Here is a 24,410-nt window from a genome sequence, read left to right on the forward strand (position 1 = left end):
AGGGTGGGCTGAGGAAAAAAGAGGAGGGGGGGGGCTCGAGTTGGTGTTGATGAGCTGTCCATTGTAGGCTTTGAGTGGAATAGAATTTGGAGGAATGCGTGGCTTTACCTTCATGGGTTTGATGTCGAGCTCATTCATCAAGTTAGCCTTTGCTCCTGTGTCCAGCTTGAGAGGAATGACAGCTCCGTTTATATGCAATGGAACAGTCCACTTGTCCTGCTCAACTCTGTTCACGCTTGACTGTTCAGTCCCTTTAGGCGTGACATCTTCCTGCGCTACCATTCCCGCGAAGAATGAATCACAGAGATCAGTTTCTTGCACACGTCTGCATCCACACGTTCACCTCGGCTTTGTTTCCCCTTGGAAAAGCATTGTCTCACGTAGTGATTCTGTGCTTTACATTTATTACAGACTTTGCCATAAGCTGAGCATTGTTTTGTTGCATGTCGAGTGCCACATCTTTAACAATTAAAAAGTCTCTAAGCCCTTTTGCTGTTTCGACTGCCATAATGTTCTCTGTTTCTGTGCCCGTGCAGGCACAGTGGCCATCGCTGCGATGTCTTTTTCACTTTCCTTCACGCCACCACCGAACGTTCTAGCATGTTGCAGGGCCACCTCACTAGCATGGCATATCCTCACTGCTCCAGCTAAGGTAAGGTCCCTTTCTTGTAGTAATCTCTCTTTCACTTTCTTGTCATTAATGCCAAACACTAATTGATCCTGGATCACTGAATCATGCAGCTCTCCAAAACTGCACATCTTAGCTTTCAATTTCAAGTCCGTCAAAACAAAAAGTCAATGCTCTCGCCATTTTGCTGCGTGCGCATGCGAACACGTACCATCCCAATGTCTCGTTTTTCTTTGGCGAACAATGTTCATCAAACTTCTTGACAACTCCGACGAACGTGTCCCTGCGTCGGTGTCCCGTGACGGTAAGTAACAGTGCAGCCTCCCGTGCGTCCGGTTTGTCATCCAGTCCGAGGGCTTGCAGGTGCAGCATGAATCGCTGTTTGAACGTCCGCCACTCGTAGTCCACATTTCCAGTCCACATTTCCAGTCCAATTCACAGCGTCAGGCGGCTTCAAACTTTCCACGACGGCTGTCTCTGGACCACTCCGGGTACCATGCAATGTTTCTTATTAGAAATGAAGAAACTTGGGTTCAACAATTACAACTATTTATCAAAGTACTGTGACAACTCAGCTAACATGTGCATCAAGTATCGTGTGGCGTCTTCTGCTGGAATCCTACAGACTACTAAAGACAATACTGTTATAGCTTACAGGTGAGTACGTTTGTGGCTACTGCCCTCAGGTGGTAAATATTGGTATAAATGTTAGTATTGTAAACTACTAATACGACACGTTAGCCCCTAGCTAATGGGTCTGACCCTTTAGCCGAGCGGTTAGTGATGTCCCCTTGTGGTGCAGTACACCCCGTATCGAATCCCGCACCGGGCAAGAAAATAACCGGCTACAGTATTAACGCATATCACCATACCCGTTTCCTGTTTGTTGTCACGTGCTATTGCAATGGCATATTTTTTCACGATGCCTGCAAGATTTACCATGGATAAATGTCAACGACATGCACGGAGTTGTCGACAAACTTTCACCTGCACCCACCAGCAAACGGGTGAAAAGTTTCAAGTTGTACACGTCAAGTTATGTCCACAGATATGAGGATGAGTGGGTGGACAGATGGGGGAATTGTGGACATAACTTGACATGTACAAACTTTTCACCCGTTTGCTGGTAGGTGCAGGTGAAAGTTTGTCGACAGTTCTGTGCTTGTCGTTGACATTTACCCATGGTAAATCTTGCAGGCATCGCGAAAAATATGTCATTGTCAATAGCACGCGCCAGTAAACAGGAAACTGATATGACCGCTGCAGCAGAAACCGGAAATCAGTGGACTACCGTTATGCAGAGTCGATTGTCTATATACCTGGCACAAAAACACTAGTCTGTCACAGTCAGCCATGTTTTTTGTTTACGTTTGGCGTCGTGCACCTGGAACACTTGGAGTTCGGACATCGGAAATTTCAACCGGGAAATTCCGACCTCCAACTTTGAACGGAACGCAGCATTACTCACATTAGAACAGTCTATGCAAAACTAAAACTGGCCTAACTCTATAGACCAGTTGACGATACACCCTGTTTTTTTCCATCTTTCATAAACAAGATAGATTTGTAGTGTTCTAATTAGACTTGTGTAGTACTGTAGTGAAAAAAATGAGATAAAATCCATTCATTATTTGATGGGCGTGAATTCAGTAGAGTGACACTACATATAAAGTCATGGAATGGGTGGAGTTCTCTAACCCTATGGCCCTCCCAAACACACACACACACACACGCACACACACTATATATACTCCCCGAAGTGTCTGTTGGCTTCAGTATCCAGAGGATTCACTCTGCATCATGCCAGCCAAACCTGCACCGCTTAAAAAGTCCCCGGCCAAAAAGGCCCCAGTGAAGGCTCCTGAACCAGCCCGGGTGGAGACTCCTGCTGAACCTCCTGCAGAGTCGCCTCCTGTGGAGGTACCAGCCGAGGCAGCGCCTCCCGCCCCGACAGAGGAAACACCTGTTACTGAAGGTATTTAAAATGAAAGCCACCTTCATATGCCTTACTTTTACCTTTGCATGTACTTTACATTTACTCATTTGCCAGATGCTTTTATTGAAAGCGTCTTACAAGACATACAGATAAATTCAAGTGTTACCAACTCGTGTCATGGAGGACTATGTAGTGAACATGTCACAGTAGAGTATATGTTGAGTGTATTTGATGTGTCTTAGATCAGCTATAGGTGGTGAACAGGAGAATTAAAGTACAAAGTAAAATTGCATTGGCACATATCAGTATAACGGACACATCATTATCATAAAAACGTAAAATGTGAAGTACATGTGGAAGGAGGACACAATAGTAGACACTGACGATGATGGTGTCTTTAAGGGTTCAATAGTAATAGACAATGCCAATAGTATTAGGTGATTCCTTTTAAAATTGCAAACCAAGATTAATGCTTAATTAGCAAACTTGTCAGCTAACTATGATTCATATTAAATAGTGCAGAACATTGCATGTGGATTAGTTGTTGGTGTTTAGATTGGAAAACTGACTTTTTGTCTAACTTTACTAACACTCAACCCTGTCGGGGTAAACATGCCTCTGGCTGCTGCTGGGGGCTTCGCTGGGACCGGCAGTCTGAACCAGCATCCCTCCGGTAAAAACCCAATGAGACAAGAACCTTTCCGACTTTGACTTTTCACGGTTCAATTATCACAGGATTAAAACAGATTAAAAAACAGGGAGTACAGATGGTTTATTGTCCTCAGATAAGAAATCCTTTGTCACAGTTGGTGCAAGTACATGCAACTCATCAGACGCATAACTAACTCGGACTTTACTCAGTACTACAGTAATACATGAACTAACAGAGACAACACAGTAAATCAGACATTAGCCTGTTCTACGGACATTACAGGCATTACATGATACCTCTTAATGTTGTCTTTTGCATGTTATGGTCTGTTTGTTCAATGCAACAGGTGCCTGGTTATCAGATATGCTGGAAGGTTGTTCGAATAGTTGGATGTAGTAAATATCGTATATCATCATTGTGGCACATTTGTGCTTCATAAGGGATATCTTTTTCTGTCTGTGCGATAAAATATTGTGATTTGAAACCATCAGTTTATCTCTGGTGTATCTTGCTGTGTATTATATGGTATATGGTGTGTATTATATGGTGTATGATACACATTATATGGTATATGGTGTGTATTATATGGTATATACTGTGTTGAGTATACAGTGTGTATTACATGGTGAGAGCAGGATAAGCGGTTTGGATAACCCATTCCATGACGTGCTGGTTGGGCACAGGAGTACTTTTAGTAATAGACTCATCCTGCTGAAAAGCACCACAGAGCGCCACCGGAGGTCATTGCTGTCTGTGGCCATCAAACTTTACAACTCCTCCCTCAGACTGCCAGACACTCTGAGTTAATGGTCATTGGACTGGCCCTGTCGGGTTTTGTTTGTGCTGCTTGTTGTGTGCTGCCGTAGTGCAGTATAGATAGGGTGTTATGTGCACCATGCTTGTCGATATATTTTGTTCTTATTTCTTATTTTATCTTTTATTTCTATTTGTGTCTGTTTTTCTTGTTTCTATTTTCTTGTCTTGTATCTTGTTAGTTTTTCGTTATTAGAGCGTGAGCGTCTGTAATGGAACCCAATTTCCCCTCGGGGATGAATAAAGTATTCTGATTCTGATTAATGGATGGATGGATGGATGATGCACATTATATGGTATATGCTGTGTATTATATGGTATATACTGTGTATGGTACACAGTGTGTATTATATGGTATACGGTGTGTATTACATGGTATCTGGTGTGTATTATTATATGGTAAATGGTGTGTATTATGTGGTATAGTGTGTGTGGTATCTGGTGTGTGTTATATGGTATAGGGTGTGTATTATGTGGTATCTGGTGTGTGTTATATGGTATAGGGTGTGTATTATGTAGTATCTGGTGTGTATTGTATGGTATACAGTGTGTATTATGTGGTATATATTGTGTGATATGGTAAATGGTTTGTTATATGGTAAACAGTGTGTATTATATGGTATACATTGTGTATTATGTGGTATACGGTGTTTATTATGTAGTACCTGGTGTGTATTATGTGGTATATGGTGTGTGTTATGGTAAATGGTTTGTGTTATATGGTAAACAGTGTGTATTATATGGCATACGGTGTGTATTATGTGGTACCTGGTATGTGTTTTATGGTATATGGTATGTATTATGTAGATCTGGTGTGTGTTATATGGTATATGGTGTGTATTACGTGGTACCTGATGTGTGTATTATGTGGTATACGGGGTGTATTTTCACAATACACTGGGAGAACATTTTCTCTCTTCTTCCATGCTCACTGAGCAGAATCATGTTCAGTTATTTTATGGTCTTCATCATCAGAGATCAGACTGCCGAAAGGAGCCAGTTGAGGTGCATCTGATTAGGATGCCTCCTGGGCGCCTTCCTTTGAAGGTTTTCCAGGCACGTCCAACTGGGAGGAGACCCCGGGGTAGACCCAGAACTGGCTGGAGGGACTACATGTCCAATCTGGCCTGGGAACGCCTTGGGATCCCCCAGGAGGAGCTGGAGGGCGTTGCCTGGGGGAGGGAGGTCTGGAGTGCCCTACTTAGCTTGCTGCCACTGCGACCCGACCCCGGAGAAGTGGCTGATGATGAGATCAGATCAGATCAGATCAGATGAGATCAGACTTGTGCTACCGGTATAGGACATTATGTCAGACTGGAGACAGCGGCCTCCCATATCTCTAATTACCCGCACCGACCTCTAACCGGACAACACAATTCACACTTACCAAGTCGCCCTGTTAAGCAGGTATCGAGCTAACATTCCCACATCATCAGCTAGCAAGGATCTAACCCATAATAACACACAACACTAGCCAGTACTCGTGCTGCCAAACACACAGCTGCTGATGGTGAAGACCCCCGCTACCAATGGCAAGCACCACTACGGCTTGTCACTAACCTCAACACATACACACACACACACACACACACACACACACACACACACACACACACACACACACACACCATTCAAAGCTATGGACCATTTGGAGACTAGATGGTGGAAAGTCAGTGCGTTCTACTCAGTTGTCTGGGTCTTGTGTGGCTGCTGGATCCTCAAAGTGAAAAACTGGAAACATGGACGACGCGGCAATTCCATCATTTACTGCTGGATGGACATTTTGAGTACATGTCCTTCCCCGGTGTTCGAACAACTGCAGTAAATCTATTTGGACTCTCCGTTTCACCCAACGTGTATGTCTTTGGGAGGAAATGCATGCGGACACGTGGAGAACATGGAAACTCTACAGATGGAGTGGAATTGAACCGTCGACCCTGTTGCTGCGAAGGCGACAGTAGTAACCAGTAGACCTGACAGATCTCTGTGTGTTCGGCTCAGTCTGGCTGCTTGCGTCAGGTTACAAAGATTAGCGCCTCCTGTCTGAGAAGATTTGATTCATTCATATTAATTCTCTGCACGGTGGGGCGTCTGGGTGGCGTAGTGGTCTTTTCTGTTGCCTACCAACATGGGGGTCACCGGTTCAAATCCCCGTGTTACCTCCGGCTCGGTCGGGCGTCACTACAGACACTATTGGCCATGTCTGCGGTTGGGAAGCTGGATGTGGGTATGTGTCCTGGTCTCTGCACTAGCGCCTCCTCTGGTCAGTTGGGGCGCCTGTTCAGGGGGGAGGGGGAACTGGGGGGGAATAGCGTGATCCTCCCACACACTACGTCCCCCTGGTGAAACTCCTCACTGTCAGGTGAAAAGAAGCGGCTGGTGACTCCACGTGTATCGGAGGAGGCATGTGGTAGTCTGCAGCCCTCCCCGGATCGGCAGAGGGGGGTGGAGCAGCGACCGGGACGGCTCGGAAGAGCCAAGTGCAATTGGGGGAGAAAAAGGGGGAAACCCACCCCTCAAAAGAAAGAAATATCCAAATCAGTTGCAATTATGAACAAAGTCAGAGATCAACTAAATCGGGTTTTCCTATACACACGGTGCTGCTCCTTCATCCTCCCATACATCACCTACTGTGTGAGCGTGCGGGGGACCCATGCAGAACAAACACAGGTCTGATCGTCAACCTCCAAAGAAGAGCTATACGACTTGTAAATACAACCACTTAGAGAATCAGCGCATCCACTTTCTTATCAAACGAAAAGCGCTAAAATTCAGAGATTTGGTTGATTTTAAAACTATTCAAATTATGTGCAGAGTAAGGTCAACAATTGGGTATTAGTATCCAAGCTTGTTCCAACTGAGAGAAAGTAAACACAGTTTGAGAGGAACCTGCATATTCCAAACACCACCAGTAAGGGCGGATGAAAAACAGCACCGTGTCACAACCAAGGGAGTCGGTTTGTGGAATAACCGCAGTGATGAGCTGAAATCACGTGGGACTTCATCTGGACTAAAAAGACTTTTCAGAAACAACACGCTGAACGGTTATGAGACGGACCAGCGACCAGTTTTATTTATTTTTTTGTCCAGATGGGTTGATGTGTTTGCGTCGACTAATATAGACATGACAGACACTGATGGCTGTAAGATGAACTGTCATTTTCTATTATAAATGCATGAACAGTATCGGGGGGGGGGGGGGGTAGGACTAGAAAAGTTCTCAACCTCTTCTGACCCCTTCTGCACATGGTCGGTATTATGTGAGTTGCTTATTTGTTGTTCACAAGTTGCCGATGATTTTGTTTGTTTGTTCATTTGTTTTTATTGCCTATATGTTTTTTTACATGTTCAATAGTTGATTGATTGATTGATTGATTGATTGATTGATTGATTGATTGACCGACTGACTTCTCTAATGGCATCTCTCGCTAGCTGCTGCTCCGGCTGCTGAGGACAAGGCCTCCACACCCGCCGCTGATGCTCCTGCAGATGGTAAATATAAAACGCCACACCATAACTCAACTGTAGGAAACACACTACCATAACTTAAATATAACACACAACGCCGGCAGAACTCAACTATACAACACGCCATTAAACACGACACCATCGACATGTAAAACACATCATCACAACTTCCATATAAAACCACTCGCACTTTATTTTACGGTCCACTAATAAGACGTAACAAGCCGTACATTGTATCAAATTAGACAAAAACTAGAAATAATATGTTCTTTATTAGACAGTCAACAAACAGTTGTACCCTAATTAGCCACCATACAACTAAATAATGCTGGAATTAGAAACCACATGTGATGCCATATTAGACCTAGAATACCCATAGACACTATTACGCCAAATGATACTCTAATCACATTTGGTCACCACGTCACACGTCCCTCATAGCCTGGATGTTCTCCAGAGTCCCGTGGGGTCTGTAGGTAGTAATACATAGTCTAATACATGCTTCCTCCACGCTCTACTCCCTGTAGGTAGTAATACATGGTCTAATACATGCTTCCTCCACGCTCTACTCCCTGTATGTAGTAATACATAGTCTAACACATGCTTCCTCCACACTCTACTCCCTGTAGGTAGTAATACATGGTCTAATACATGCTTCCTCCACGCTCTACTCCCTGTAGGTAGTAATACATCGTCTAACACATGCTTCCTCCATGCTCTACTCCCTGTAGGTAGTAATACATAGTCTAATACATGCTTCCTCCACGCTCTACTCCCTGTAGGTAGTAATACATCGTCTAACACATGCTTCCTCCACACTCTACTCCCTGTAGGTAGTAATACATAGTCTAATACATGCTTCCTCCACGCTCTACTTCCTGTATGTAGTAATACATAGTCTAATACATGCTTCCTCCACGCTCTACTCCCTGTAGATAGTAATACATAGTCTAACACATGCTTCCTCCACGCTCTACTCCCTGTAGGTAGTAATACATAGTCTAATACATGCTTCCTCCACGCTCTACTTCCTGTATGTAGTAATACATAGTCTAATACATGCTTCCTCCACGCTCTACTCCATGTGGGTAGTAATGCATAGTCTAATACATGCTTCCTCTACGCTCTACTCCCTGTAGGTAGTAATACATCGTCTAATACATGCTTCCTCCATGCTCAACTCCCTGTAGGTAGTAATGCATAGTCTAATACATGCTTCCTCCACGCTCTACTTCCTGTAGGTAGTAATACATGGTCTAATACATGCTTCCTCCACGCTCTACTCCCTGTAGGTAGTAATACATAGTCTAATACATGCTTCCTCCACGCTCTACTTCCTGTAGGTAGTAATACATGGTCTAATACATGCTTCCTCCACGCTCTACTCCCTGTAGGTAGTAATACATAGTCTAATACATGCTTCCTCCACGCTCTACTCCATGTAGGTAGTAATGCATAGTCTAATACATGCTTCCTCCACGCTCTACGCCCTGTAGGTAGTAATACATCGTCTAATACATGCTTCCTCCATGCTCAACTCCCTGTAGGTAGTAATGCATAGTCTAATACATGCTTCCTCCACGCTCTACTTCCTGTAGGTAGTAATACATGGTCTAATACATGCTTCCTCCACGCTCTACTCCCTGTAGGTAGTAATACATAGTCTAATACATGCTTCCTCCACACTCTACTCCCTGTAGGTAGTAATACATAGTCTAATACATGCTTCCTCCACGCTCTACTCCCTGTAGGTAGTAATACATAGTCTAATACATGCTTCCTCCACGCTCTACTCCCTGTAGGTAGTAATACATAGTCTAATACATGCTTCCTCCACACTCTACCCCCTGTAGTTAGTAATACATAGTCTAACACATGCTTCCTCCACGCTCTACTCCCTGTAGGTAGTAATGCATAGTCTAATACATGCTTCCTCCACGCTCTACTCCCTGTAGGTAGTAATACATAGTCTAACACATGCTTCCTCCACGCTCTACTCCCTGTAGGTAGTAATGCATAGTCTAATACATGCTTCCTCCATGCTCTACTCCCTGTATGTAGTAATACATAGTCTAATGCATGCTTCCTCCATGCTCTACTCCCTGTAGATAGTAATGCATAGTCTAATACATGCTTCCTCCACGCTCTACTCCCTGTAGGTAGTAATGCATAGTGTAATACATGCTTCCTCCACGCTCTACTCCCTGTAGGTAGTAATACATAGTCTAATACATGCTTCCTCTACGCTCAACTCCCTGTAAGTAGTAATACATAGTCTAATACATGCTTCCTCCATGCTCTACTCCCTGTATGTAGTAATACATAGTCTAATACATGCTTCCTCCATGCTCTACTCCCTGTAGGTAGTAATACATAGTCTAATACATGCTTCCTCCACGCTCTACTCCATGTGGGTAGTAATACATAGTCTAATACATGCTTCCTCCACGCTCTACTTCCTGTATGTAGTAATACATAGTCTAATACATGCTTCCTACACGCTCTGCTCCCTGTAGGTAGTAATACATTGTCTAATACATGCTTCCTCCATGCTCTACTCCCTGTATGTAGTAATTCATTGTCTAATATATGCTTCCTCCACGCTCTGCTCCCTGTAGGTAGTAATGCATCGTGTAATACATGCTTCCTCCACGCTCTGCTCCCTGTAGGTAGTAATGCATAGTCTAATACATGCTTCCTCTACACTCAACTCCCTGTAGGTAGTAATACATAGTCTAAAACATGCTTCCTCCACGCTCTTCTCCCTGTACGTAGTAATACATAGTCTAATACATGCTTCCTCCACGCTCTACTTCCTGTATGTAGTAATACATAGTCTAATACATGCTTCCTCCATGCTCTACTCCCTGTAGGCAGTAATACATAGTCTAATACATGCTTCCTCCACGCTCTACTTCCTGTATGTAGTAATACATAGTCTAATACATGCTTCCTCCACGCTCTGCTCCCTGTAGGCAGTAATACATAGTCTAATACATGCTTCTCCACACTCTATTCCCATACCAGTTAAGACGTGTGTAAAATAAAGTCCGACCGTGAAACCTAACATCACAATTTAAATAGAAAACATGACCCCATCACAACTCAACCACACGTTAGAAGAGTAACATAAACATTAGACTTTATGCTACAAATGAAGGCAATCTGAAAGACCCAAAGCTTAAACGCCATCTTACAAGTTCCATCGATCCTGTTTTTCCACAACTACAAGCCTGTGTAGATTAAGACAATCCTTGAACCGTCAAGTCCACAGAAAACCAACACTGTCTGTTGAGTGTTGAGTCGCTGTTTGAATGTTAAGAATGTTAATTAAAAAACATTATTGATTGAAATATTGCTGTGGAACAAATGTTTACATTAACATATGTATTTTTTCATGCTAGCAGCTCCAGTTGAAGCAGCCCCTGTTGAGGAGCCCCCCAAAGCCCCCACACCTCCACCTCCTCCAGGTAAACTCACCCATGACCTGCCATCCAAACACACACCGGCGGTTACAAGTGGATGGGGAAAGTGTTTGGACTCGAGCCACGTGACTTGGGCTCGAGTCAGACTCAAGTCACATACTGGATGACTTTAGACTTGACTTGACTTTAGAATTGACAAAAGTGAAACAGACTTGCAACAGGACTTTCTCGTTAACACCAGTGACTCATAACTTCACTCTTTTGACTTGAAAGACTTGATACCTTCTCCAAGTCCAAAGATTAAATGCTTTTAAAAAGTGTGCCGGCAATCAACACTTCATTTCCATAATTACAGATCCACTTCGAATCAATCTGTAATAAATACAATTTGTAAATTTAGTAAATTAACTATTACTGTAGTCTGGCACGGGTCTGGTAGTGGATGGCTATATGCTGGTTCTGGGCAGATTGAACAGCCCTCCAAACACAGCGACACTGCTGTTGGTGAGCCTGCACTGAGGGCATCACCACTTCTTCCTCTTGTGCTGGGAAAAGGGTGGGTTGATAGCCCAGAGAAGCATGGAAGGGGAACCTACCTGTGGTGGCGCTGGTGAGGGGATTGTGGGCGTACTCAGTATATGGTAGTTGAGAGCTCCAGGAGGTACGGTGGCGTGTGGTGACACAGCAGAGGCCCACCTCCAGATCTTGGTTGGCATGCTCCGTTTTCCCGTTCATCCGAGGAATTAGCCGGAAGAGAGACTGGCAGTGGCACCCAGAACCTAGCAGAAAACCTTCCAAACCTGGGAGGAGAACTGCAGACCCTGGTCGGAAGCAAAATTTTGGGCAGTCCCATGGAGGCGAAACACATGGGACACCAGGAGCATGGGAAACACATGAAGACACCAGGAGGTCCGCAGTTTCGGAGGCTGAGGGAAGCTTGGGGAGAGGGTGAAATGCGCTGCCTTGGAGAATCGGTCAACAACAGTACAATGACTGTGTTACTGGGCAGCATGGTGGCCCAGTGGTTAGCTCTGTCACCTCACAGCAAGAAGGTCCAGGGTTTGAATCCCGGGGTTGTCCAACCTTGGGGGGGTGGGGTCATCCCAGGTCGTCCTCTGTGCGGAGTTTGTATTTTCGCCCCGTGTTTGCGGTGGTTTTTCTCCGGGTGCTCCTGTTTCCCCCACTATCAAAAGAAACATGCATTTTAGGGTTTATACTCCTGTCTGTGCCCCTGACCAAGGCAATGGGAAAATAACTGGAGTTGGTGCCCAGGCACAGCATGAAGGCAGCAGCCCATTGCTCCTAGCTACACAGAACACAGCTAGGATGGGTTAATGTGCAGTAACTGAATTTCCCCAAGGGGATTAATAAAGGAAACTTAATTAATTTAATTTACCTTCAGACAGTGGCAGGCCCGTCAATGGCGATGTGGGACCAGGGGCGATTGGGAAGAGGCAATGGGTGGAGCAAACTTGCAGGTGGATGGTGGGATGATTGCTGCAACCATAGATGGAGAAGGTGGACACAAAGGCTCAGGTGTCTTTATCCATGGAGGACCACCAGAAACGTTGCTTGATGAAGGCAAGCATTCGGTTAAAACCAGGTTGACAGGTGAGTTTAGATGAATGCCTCTAATGGAGTACTTGGGACCTGACAGAATCGGGAACAAGCAAGAGGTTAGCTTGACCGTTACCTGGGCCTGGTTGGCTATATTGCGTCTCCTGGACAAGGACTTCCACTACCCAAGTGACCACTACCATCATGCAGGAGGCAAGACAAAGGGTGGATGATGTGTGCAGCTAGGGAGTCAGAGTGTATCCTTTCCATTGCCTGTCTCTGGAAGGTAGCTGGAAGGTAGCGGGGCACCTGAGAGCAGGTCTATAGCACAGTCATAAGGGCAGTGAGGTGGTAAGGAGAGAGCACGCCATTTACTGAAAGCCTCACTCAGGTCATGTTACTCGGGGGGTACAGAGGAAAGATTAGGTGGCTCAGAGACTGTGGTGGCAATGGACTCACCAGGGGCCAGAGCAGATTGGAGGCAGTGAGAATGGCAGAACACACTTCACCTGACTACGAAGCCAAAAGACCAGTGAATATGGGGGTTGTTGAGCGGTAGCCATGGCCAACGGCAACATGAGGAGAGGAGAGGACATGAAATTGGATGACCCTCCCGGTGATTTCCCGACAAGGTGAGGGTTAGGGGCACGAAGCACTCGAGTCAAGAACCAAGCCAAGAACTGAGAAAAGAACCTGCATTGGCATCCAATGATGTGAGGAGAGCCTTTGTGAGAATCTCAGCCTGGGAGGCGAGCGTGGAACTGATGAAGTTTGCATGAGCGCCAGAGTCCACTAATGCAAGCACAGGGATGGTTTCCTTGTTCCACAAGATGGAGGCGTTGAATTGGATATGAGATTGGGGATTAACAGAGGATTCAGTGGTATGGCTCATCAGACTCCCCACAACTGCTGATGAGCCTCTTCTTTTGGCTGGAGCAGACAGGATGCGAGGAGGTGGCCAGCCTGGCTGCAGTAAATACTTCTACCCTCCAATGACGTTGATGCTGTGATGGAGACAAACAGGCCTGACCCAACTGCATGGGCTCAGGGGGAGGGCTGCTGGTAGGTGAACTGGGAGAGACTGAGCGAGGTGGGCTAGCTCCAGGAGGTAACCGGGGCAAACCGCGCAAGGAGGAGGCAGGGATACAGCTAGACTGCTCCTATGGCATTCTCTATGGCGATTAGCTGATCAGATTGATGGAGAGACTAGGGGAGTCTAAACTGTCACTCTCATCTCTAGTAGGTAATTTTTCTTTAATGTTATCATTTAGCCCATTCAGAAAACCTCCCTACAATGATTCATCACTCCACCCACACTCAGCTGCCAGTATTCTAAACTCCACTAGGTAGTCCACTACTGACTGAGAGCCCTGACGGAGGGAGAGGGGCCATTTTGTGGCTTATCTGCCCTCAAACGGGGTGGTCAAAAACTTTTTTTCATTTCCAACACAAAGCTAGAAAGATTTACACACACATGATGTCTTTGCAACAACGCTGAAGCCCACTGAGAAGCATTGCCTGACAGTAACCCAAAGATGACTTACCTGTTGCGTACGTGGCTGGCTGCTGCTCAGAGATTGGGGAGCACTAAATGAGAAAACGTTGCCATGCCCCCAGGTCCTCGGCATAGCGCTCCAGGGCAGGGAAGAAAGGCTTCCTGGGAAGTGGCGCTGGAGAGACCAGCGGAAGAAGGGACAGCGTAGTGGGAGAGGCAGTTGTGGCAGGCACAGCCGAGCCAAAGAGATGAGAAGAGACAGCGTCCATTTGACTGCTGACCTGGGAGACACTGGTGGCAAGGGTCTGCAGATTTTTGAGTATGTCTTGATGGATCTGGTTATGTTGGCGTATGAGGGGCGCTCTGGTTGGGTAGGGTCTGATGGAAGTAGTCCATGTCTACTGGGTCCATCATTGTCAGAGTGTTCTGTCACGGTTTGAGTTTCTTTGGACCCAAAAGCAGATACAGACACTAGGTTGAAAGTAAAGATGAAGATTTATTGGTGGCTGCAAAAGTTGGCTGGTGAAGGTGTGGGTGATTAGCCGGTTGGAAAAGGCTACCCGGAGAGAAGGTATGGAAAGGTGAGGCCAGGCTGTGCAGACAAGCTGGCAGTCCAGTGAGCTGGCAAAGCAGGCAGGCAGACGTGGTGTGGGAGGACAGAGGACACGAGGGAATCCTGAACACAGGAAGGCACACGGTGAGATCGACAGACCCAAGGAAATGTAAACAAGGCAGGTTAGGAAAACTATACCCAAGCAACTGGTACTAGTGCGGCCGAGAGTTGTTAGCACAGAAACAGGCTGAACAATCTGGCGGTGAGTGGAAAGGGAGCCAGGGTTCCTATCCCGGAGTGCGGATGAGTAGATTGCGGACAGGTTAGAAGGGGAAGCAGGAGCCAGGGGAGAGAGAGTGGGCTGCACCCACGCCCCACACACAAACCGACAGACACAATGAGATACACAGGGGAGGGGGAGACACAAGGGAGGTAGGGAACACAGAGAAACACAAGGAAAATCTAGAGTCACACAATGTTGAAAATTGTGGTTTGTTTCCCGTAACCTGAAAGTGCACTGATAAAAACAAGGTGATATTAAAAGAAGAGAACCAGCAAAATAAATAAATAATAAATAAAAACCTGATGGATTCCCAATAGAAGAACTGAATGATACCTTTCGGGTAGTAGTCAAGTTCAGAGACATCTTTTCGGACGAGTCTTCCGGTCATGATATAAAAAGCAGAGTTTAGGTGTGAGTTTTCCAGGGACTCCGTTCATCATTGCAGCATCCCTTCTCACCCTATTCTGCCTTTCTTGTTCCGTCAGAGGGCGGCCATCTTGGTTTGCATCTTCATTGTCCCCTAATTGGTCTTATTTTCTGTTTGAAACCACCATAAGTCCCCACCAGCGCCCCTGTGAGTTTATCTGTTGAAGATGTGAGCGAGACGTCACTCACCATCAAATGGAGACCACCAGAGACCATCGGAGACTCCGGCCTGGACGGATACTCCATCGAGTACTGCAAGGAGGGAAGTAGGTTTAAGGATCCTGGTTATCACATATGTGATGTGTTGTGTGTGTATGTGTGTGTGTGTGTGTTTGCATTTGTTTGTGTGTGTGCGCGTGTGTGTGGTAGGTCTGTGGAGCTGCAACTAAGTGTGTGTGCATGCGAGTGTATATTTGTGTGTGAGTGTTTGTGTGTGTGTGCGTGCGTGTGTGGTAGGTCTGTGGAGCTGCACCTAAGTGTGTGTGCATGCGAATATGTATGTGTGTGTGCGTGCGTGCGCGTGCGAGTGTATATGTGTGTGTGTGTGTGTGTGTGTGTGCATGTGAGTGAGTGTGTGTGTGTGTGTGTGGTGTGGTAGGCCTGCAGGCAGCGCTGCACCTGTCCCCGGGGTGTCGGGGGGCAGATTGACTCATAGTGTGATCCATGCCATATAGGGCAGGCAGCATTTCAGCGGCTGTCAGCGTATCGCCTGACGCCGCTTTTAGCAGCGGCCGCCTGCTCCGGTGACAGCAGACCCTGGGTTTCTAACCGGTGGCCAAAACACACTCCCTGTAGGCAACCTGTTTGTAAACCTGTGTCGACAGGTGATAAAACACTTAACGTGTCCTCATTAATGATTACGACTTAAGTTAGTTCAATAGAAAACTGTCAGTAATCACAGTTACATTTACATTTCTGCATTTAGCAGACTCTTCTACTCAAGACGATTTAGCGGTGAGCCCGAAATGAGCAGATAAATTCACATGTTGCCCACAGGCATCACCGAGCACTACACAGTAAACACACGATAGCCCAGAATCCATGTCCTGTTGAGTGTGTTTGTGAAAGTGTCTCTTGGATCGTCATTTGGTGTGGAACCGGAGAATCAAAGTAGATTTGCTTTGACTCGTATCAGTATAACAGACACATCATCATCATCATGAGAACATAAAATGTAAGCTGCAGGTAGACACTGATAGTACCGGTGTTTAAATAGATAAGGATTCAGTAGTAAGAGTCAACACCAGCAGTAGTATTACTTGGTTCATATTAGCTGCAGCGTGTCACCAGAAACCATGCAAGGATGAAGGATCTGAAAGAGGAACGTTTACTGGCCTCAAACGTTGTCCAGCATTTTTAGCCCTTTCACAGTTGTCCATATGGTAACTACAAGTCAAACCTTGTCCAAGAAAAATTACATTTATAAACTTCTCTTTTCTTCTTCGTGAAGACGAAAGAAAAAAAAACAAACCAGCAAGTTCACTGACACACATGCTAATGCTAATGTTTGGTTTCCTAATAGCTTCAGAGTGGATTGTGGTGAATGAAGAGTTGACCTCCGCTAACCGTTACTGCATCAATAACCTGACCAGCGGTGACCGGCTCAACGTGCACGTTGTGGCCATCAACGCCGGCGGCCGCAGTGAGCCAACAGCCCTTGCCGAGCCTGTTCCTATCCGTGAGATTGTTGGTGAGTGACCGCCGCTGAGAGGGATGGAGTGGTTGGATACTGCTGATAAGTACAGGTAACACGAGAGTAGAGTTACTCCAGATGATGAGACATGACATGACGAGGATGACCTTTCACCCCATCTCCCCCGCTTACGTGCTTGTTAGAAGCCAAAATAAAGAGCTCTTTCTCATTATTTGGAGTAACTTGACTCTTATATTGCTGATGTAATTCCCCAGATAGGAAAACCTTGTTAAAATACTTTCTACCCAGTTCAGAGGACAAATACCTTATTTTGAGTGGTATGGCGTGGTTTTTATGGCACACAACATGAAGAATAACTCACTAATGGGAGTGTGAGTGGGGTTACGACTGCCATGAGAAAGGTCAGTTTAACTGAAGTGATAAGGTGTTGTTGCAGTTGTAATCCTGCAGCAGTTATCGTTATGATAGTAACAGTAGTAGCAATACTTATATTCAAATACAAGTCTTTTCTGAAGCCAGAAACTAGAGAAGAAATACTTAAAAACAGTGATACCAGTGCCAAGCTAAGACGTTTGAAGTTTTCCTAAACATTAGCATACATAGAAGCTGAGTCGTATAATCGTATAATGAGAGATTAAACTACATCTCTTCCGCTTCTGGTGAGGGAAGATGGCGGCGCAAATTCACGTTTGCAGCAGCCTCACCCAGTACTGGTATGGGAAGATGGCGGTGCGAATTCACATTTGCAGTGGCCTCACCCAGTACCGTCCATGCAGTGTCTTTGTCCATGTCTGCGTCTAAGTTTGTCTTCATTTGAGCTGGTGCTGGATCGGCTGGGAGAGCTTGGTCGGCTGGGAGAGCTTGGTCTGCTGCGTCCTGTGGGCCCAGGGACCACGGCCCTGCTTGGAGCTGTGCCCAAAGATGTAGCACTGAGAGTGGTCTGACAGAACACAGAAGTGAGGCAGGCTAAGCTAACTGCTAGCCCATGCAGACCAGCAGTTCCAATAACACCTAGGGCGATCTGATAGCGACCTCGCCTAGCCTTGACTGTGTTTTTAGTGTCGTCGTGTGGAGTGCGAGGAGGTGTGTCGAAGATCTGTGGCTGGGAAAGCTGGCGTTGGATCGGCTGAGGGAGCTTGGTCTGTTGCTTCCTTTGGGCCCAGGGACCACGGCCCTGTCTGGAGCTGTGCCGGAAGAGGAAACACCAAGGGTGGTCTGACAGGATGCGGAAGCGGGGCAGGCTAAGCTAACTGCTAGCCCACGCAGACCGGCAGTTCCGACAGTCATCCTGGCTGGCGTTCGTTCTCCTGGACAGTGATTTCGTTTTTTGTTTAGTTTAGATAAATGTGTTAGTTTGGATATATGTGTTCTTATAGTTTTTGGATGTGTGTTTTTGTCTTTGTGTTGCACTGCTGTGGGCCGGGGGAAACCATGTTGCATTTCATTTCATGTGCGCAAGTGCATGAAATGAAACGACAAAGTGTTCCTGATTCTGATTTCTATCGCGACACCAGGACAGTGTGTGCGACCTCAGAAGACAAGGCAATGCAATCCGATTTGGATCGCACAGTTCATACACAAAGGCAGTGCAAAGTCTTTTGCATGAGGCATTAAAAAGACATTAAATAAGAAATACGGAATAAGATAAAGGGAATTTAAAAAAATAAATTAAATGAGAAAAACGTAGAAGAATAAAATAATCGGAGCTTTTTGCAGATTTTGGGTCTGCATAACAGAGAAGTCAAGTCAATTTTATTTGTGTAGCCCGATATCACAAATTATAAATTTGCATCAAGGGACTTTACAGCAACACAACATCCTGTGCTTAAACCCTCGCACTATGTAAGGAACAACTCCCCAAAAGAAGCGGTGCATAATTTGAAAACTATAATGCTGTGGGTTTTTCGACATCGTTGACAGTTTTCTATTTTTAACAGCTCGCTATCCACTAATATAGAGACTAAAGTGATTTATATTTGAGTTTTTATGTGGTCAGTAGAAACACTTTACGTCCCAATATCTAAATGGTTTCCAAGTGTGCATGTCTCCCATCCCATCATCAGGGCGTAGTTATAGTTGATGGTTATAGTTTATGGCCTGCGTTTAGTATACTCACGTTGCAGCCGGGGAGGTCGGGGCTGACACCAGGACCAGAGATGGACTGCACAGCTGTACACACATAAATACCACGGGGTGCTGACAAGACCTTTCATTAGCTTTAAATTATACCTGCACTTCAACAGACACGCTCCTAAGGTTGCAGTGACAATATTGCTGTGTAACCTGAACACATGTGAGTCAACCACGTGGTTATGGTCACTTCATTACATTTACTTGACGTGTAGTGGACTGGTGTGGTAGATGTGAGGACACACATGTCCTTCAGTAGGAATAACATGGCGTGAGTTTCAAAGCAAACCTTCTGTCTCCCTTCTCATGTTGTGTAGTATCTGGTATATGCTCCCTCATGGGTGGTGCAAAGCACATTTGACTGGCTCTAAAATGGCTTCTGCTGCATCGGTCAGGCTGCGGTGAGATTTAATGCCATGTGTCAGTCAGGTGAAGAAAAACATTTGGCTAATGAGCCATGTGTCAGCTATACGCTCTGTTGAAATAAACCCTGTGTGTACAACCTCACTGTCAGTACCTCAGTTTCATTAATGGCTGTGGCTCTCATAGTGTGCTGCTGCCAGCCAAAACTGCACAGCCTGGTCTGCTGCAACCTGTGGGCCCAGGGACCACGGCCCTGCCTGTAACCCCTCAGGTGGTCTGACAGGACGCAGAAGTGGGGCAGGCTAAGCTAACTGCTAGCCCATGCAGACCGGTAGTTCCGACACTCATCCTGGCGTTCGCTGTCTTGGACAGTGAACTTTTTTTTTTTGGATATGTTGGATATATGTGTTTTTGTAGTTTTTTTTGTAGTTTAGATATATGCTCTTGTCGTTTGGATGTGTTTTTGTCTTTGTGTTGCACTGCTGTGTGCTGGGGAAACCATGTTTAAATAAACGTTTCTGATTCTGATATGTAGTTACTAATTTCTTGCTTCATGATTAATAACTCATTTATTAATGTGTTATAAATCTGAAATAAAATGTCATAAGGCAGTCATCAGAATACTTTTACGGTTGCCAGGTTTGTTAGCCCACATTCAGCCATATCCAGTTTTTTGAAAAGTGTTATTCTTTCATCTTCTGTTTATTATCCTGGTGTCTTATTGAGATAAACTGACAAAAAGAGGGTGCTTGGAGGGGTAGTTTGGTGTCTGGGGTTTTTACCATGTGCCCTAATTACATAGAGTAAGGCAAATTCGTGGTTACCTTTTTCATGTTTGTGCATGCCACTTTTAAGGTACATCTTAAAGTGAGTTTAGCCGAGTTTTGATCAAGTACTGGCTGTCACCAGGGATCATTGGCGGTTCTTCTCTGAATCTAATCAGTAATACCTTTTACTCATTAGCCTAACATTAACAATTTTTCCAAATTAGCATATTCACAAGTACATGCAAAATCCTAAAAATTAGATTATCATTTTGAACTATTTTTCTGTAATAACCTCTTCTTCTATGATGTATGATATGATGCACATCTGCCTTGTTACTGCGAGGCAAACAAGTAAAAAGCATCAACGATCAGCTTCGTTGAGAGGAGGAATGAGGAACGATCCTGTAGATTTAACAGCTGAGCTGATTCAACATGCCTTCAAGCACAGACATAAAAAAAAATGTATCCACAAGTTCATTTTCCATCCATCCATTATCCGAACCGCTTATCCTGCTCTCAGGGTCGCGGGGATGCTGGAGCCTATCCCAGACTCTGTAAAAACCCTGGAAAACCAATGATCCCCTTAAGATCATCAAATGCTCACGATGTTCTTGCGATCTAACGATGCAACTGTCGTGCTGATGAAATTAGCTGGGTACAGCTGCTTTGTTTGTAGGAGGAACTACGTTTTACTCTATAGGAAGTTTGTTCAGTCACCAGAGCTTTGATCTCCATTTGCCTGTTTGGTGTGTTCAGGATGAGTTACTTGTGAATCACTGAGTGTAAAATTCCCCTCCAATAAGAACTGTGTATGAGCTGAAGGACATGGTGCTGACCGGGTCTGTCCCTGTCTGCTCTGTTCAGAAGGACACCTTACTGACTATTGGTCTGTGGTTGGGGGGATTAGACCACAAACAGGAACCTGACGGCGAGAAATGCGGTCATGCAACCAGAACCACTGGTCAGCTCAAGGCAGGGAAACGTGACCCTAATTGAAGGATTCGGGGCGGCATCTGGGGGATAAATTCAGCTGTGTGTCAGTTACACACCATCCTGCAGACATTCTAGCACAGAGATTCAATAAAGACATACACACAGTATGCCTTCCCTCACAAAGACACCTTTATTGATAGACAAAGGCAGATTATTATAGCTTGCTATTATTTGGTGGGGGGACATGCTGGCTGATGAGTCTTATGGTGCCAGGAACAGTTCTGCACATTGTTGGAAAGTGAGCCGATTAGCGGGTATTAAAGTTCCGGCTTGCAGCAGGAAGCCAGCGGTAGACCAGATCCTCATTTGGAATGACGCTTCCAGGAGCCTGATCCTGATCCACACTCAGCTATCTACCACAGACAAGCCATGGTGACAAGTATAAATAAAGTATTGATGGCAGGAGGGGACACATAGGGTACAATCAGAGAGCAGTTAAAGAGAGACACCAAGAAAGTTGGATAGCAACAGAGAAGGAGATCGGATGAAGATGGATGGGAGGTTTGAATAATTTGAGCGAAAGAGGAGAAACAGAATTTGTGTTAGGGTGACAGAGGTGATGGGACTTAAAAGGGGCTTTGTGTGGCCTGTAATCCTCTAAAGCCTGGAGAGCTTTTTAGAGATTTGCTGTTTATGTAGAAACACGCCAGACATTCTGTCACCAACACTCAACACACCAATGCTACCAAACTTTCCCCCGAGGAGGCCGGCTGACACCGTCAGTAGCTTTGTACTTAACCACGACATTTTCTATTACTAAACACTAAACACCAAACAGGAGAGCTTTTTAGGCAGACAGGTGTGTAGAGGAAGAGCATGGATCAGTCACAATAAAAGTGTCTTCTTCACTTGTCTGTGAATGTTCTCATCCATCCAGGTCATGGTTATCCAAAGGAATTGAATCGAGTGCAACTGGACTTGGTATATATCCGTGAAGACGTTTCGCCTCTCATCCAAGAGGCTTCCTCAGTTCGTGCCTTTCTGACTAGACCAAGCTAGTCTGACTGGCTGCTGATGAAACTCAGATATTTACCCTCTTTGGAGTCGTTATCAGAGCTAATGATGTCCATGGCTCTTTTGTGTTCCGATGTTAAGCCACACCCTTTGTTATCAGAGCTATCGATGTGCATGGCTCTTTGTGATCCGATGTGATCCGATGTCCGTCGCTGCTTAACATCGGATCACAAAGAGCCATGCACATCAATAGCTCTGATAACGATGGGCGTGGCTTAACATCGGAACACAAAAGAGCCACGCATATCAATCTTCTTCACTTGCGCAAAAACCTCAACCTCGATTGGTCTTCATCAGGCATGCGTCTTATCTTGAACATCTTGTTACTCTTCACTAAACAGTGAAATCAACCAGTAATGGAAACCAACCTGTCCAACTTCCAAGATCATTGTACCCATGAAAAAACACATCTTTTCAGTTCATAATGTATGCAAAACCATTTTTATAGGAATCACATGGTGCCACCACAAAAAAAAAAGCTCGTCAGTTTAAGGTTGTTGATCCCCAGACTTAAATTGCAAAGGCCTAAGGCTTTTTTTCTCGGGAAAGGATAACACTTGTTGCAGTGTGTCCATACCTTCTCATCATCACTGTTATTTCAGGAGTTCCTTGGATGTTGTGGCTCTCCCTCTTCTTGCTACTCCAACCAGCAACACTCTCCAAATAGTTTTCCTTCAACCCTTTCCATTTAAAGATCCAGTCCAACGAAAATCATGTTTTCCAATCTCTCAATGTTTTTTTATAACACAGAATTTGTTAGTGTAAAGTTAACCAAAATATTAAAACTGCCGTTGTAGTGAAAATCTGACTAAAGCCCCTTGAGAGACTCTCCTCATTGTCAACATAATTAAACTTTTTCAGAAAACCAATCAGCTTCCGGTGATAAATTACATCATCTATTACTCTCTTGTGATTGGACAATGAATGACTTCTCATCATCAGTCTGTCAGTTGGCCTGTTTTTGAATAGTTGCTTAGCAACGTCATACTAATTAGCGAGCTAGCTAGCTATCAGTAGTCTTGAGAACTTAACCCGCTGAGAATTGTCTGTTTTCAGCGAGAGGGCGCTAACACTGTTATAACAAATCAAATGATACATCTGAAGCTGAAAAAACAACACGTACAGCATTAATATTACTCGTCTGACTGAATTAAAACCATTAGACTGGGTCTTCAAGGTTGGAACGTCAACAGACATCAACAGGAGTTCAGAGTCAAGAACCACATCATCATTGATTTTCAGACACCTTTATACTACTGGTTTTAGCTAATTCAGCAACACTTTAGTTGGAGGAAGTTATATACCGGCTAATTTTACAGAAGCTAAATTTGTCTAAACCTAAATTAAATCTCAGCTCCAGGAGAAAGAAATGCACCCTTATCTGTAATTTGGTTGGTTGGAGCATTCAGGATCGCTGCGTGGCTAAATTTAGCCTTGTCTTCAGACCCGTTCTCTTATGAGTCTTGCCCATGAGAGGATGGTCTTTTTTAGGGTCCCGTTGACCCGTCATTCTCAGCATACGTGACTCCACTTCACATCTCGTACATACTTCTGCAGCTAATACTCTCCGAAGGTAATACTGTCAGATGTGATTTGATTTCATAGTTCAGGTTAAACGACGATCCGGAATCTGTTTCACAGAGCAGCAGCGAAAAAAACATAAGCCAACACAGAAACCAAATCACTGATGCAGCAGAATAACACGTTAATAACACATGTTATAGAGCAGAAGCCTTCTTTTCTCTGTAAATATCTGAATGTATATGTGACTACCATAAAGTCTGAAATAATATACAGGGATGTGGTCTGTTTGGGCAAATGAAGGCCGATTCCAAATAAAGGTCAGGCAAAAATAATACCAATAATTCATTTTTATGACTTAAAAAAGTAACAATTTGAAATAATGTGTTGTTCCTAATAGTCACTTTTCTCAGATGAGCTCCTGGTTCTCTCTTCAACTGAGGTAAATAAAAGCCCTGGCCACTATTTGAGAATTTACGGTCTGTGTTATCTATGATATTTTGTCTTGCTCTGCACTAAAATCAACCAGTTTTGGAAACCAGCCTTTCCAGCCTCCCAAGTTATTACATTATACACATTATGAAGTGTTTTTTGTCTTGTCTTTCTCCCAGATCGTCCCAGGATCCGCGTACCTCGCGACCTCAGAGTTCCCTGCATCAGGAAAGTTGGAGAGCAGGTCAACCTGGTCATCCCCTTCAATGTAAGTCGTCCCGCACAAACATGGTCAAACAA

General features: G+C 44.9%; 1 protein-coding gene across 1 annotated transcript in view; it reads left to right on the forward strand.

The window, feature by feature from the left end:
- Window positions 1–2,428: 2,428 nt before the first annotated feature.
- The window catches only part of mybpha (myosin binding protein Ha), a 48,101-nt gene continuing 26,119 nt past the window's right edge, over window positions 2,429–24,410 (forward strand). Inside the window, exons 1-6 of the mRNA XM_056275161.1 lie at window positions 2,429–2,603; window positions 7,462–7,521; window positions 10,902–10,967; window positions 15,368–15,502; window positions 16,759–16,926; window positions 24,290–24,378. Coding sequence (XP_056131136.1) covers window positions 2,429–2,603; window positions 7,462–7,521; window positions 10,902–10,967; window positions 15,368–15,502; window positions 16,759–16,926; window positions 24,290–24,378 — 693 coding nt within the window. The remainder of the gene's footprint in view (window positions 2,604–7,461; window positions 7,522–10,901; window positions 10,968–15,367; window positions 15,503–16,758; window positions 16,927–24,289; window positions 24,379–24,410) is intronic.

Source organism: Lampris incognitus, chromosome 2 (genome assembly GCF_029633865.1).
Source record: "Lampris incognitus isolate fLamInc1 chromosome 2, fLamInc1.hap2, whole genome shotgun sequence".
NCBI lineage: Eukaryota > Metazoa > Chordata > Actinopteri > Lampriformes > Lampridae > Lampris > Lampris incognitus.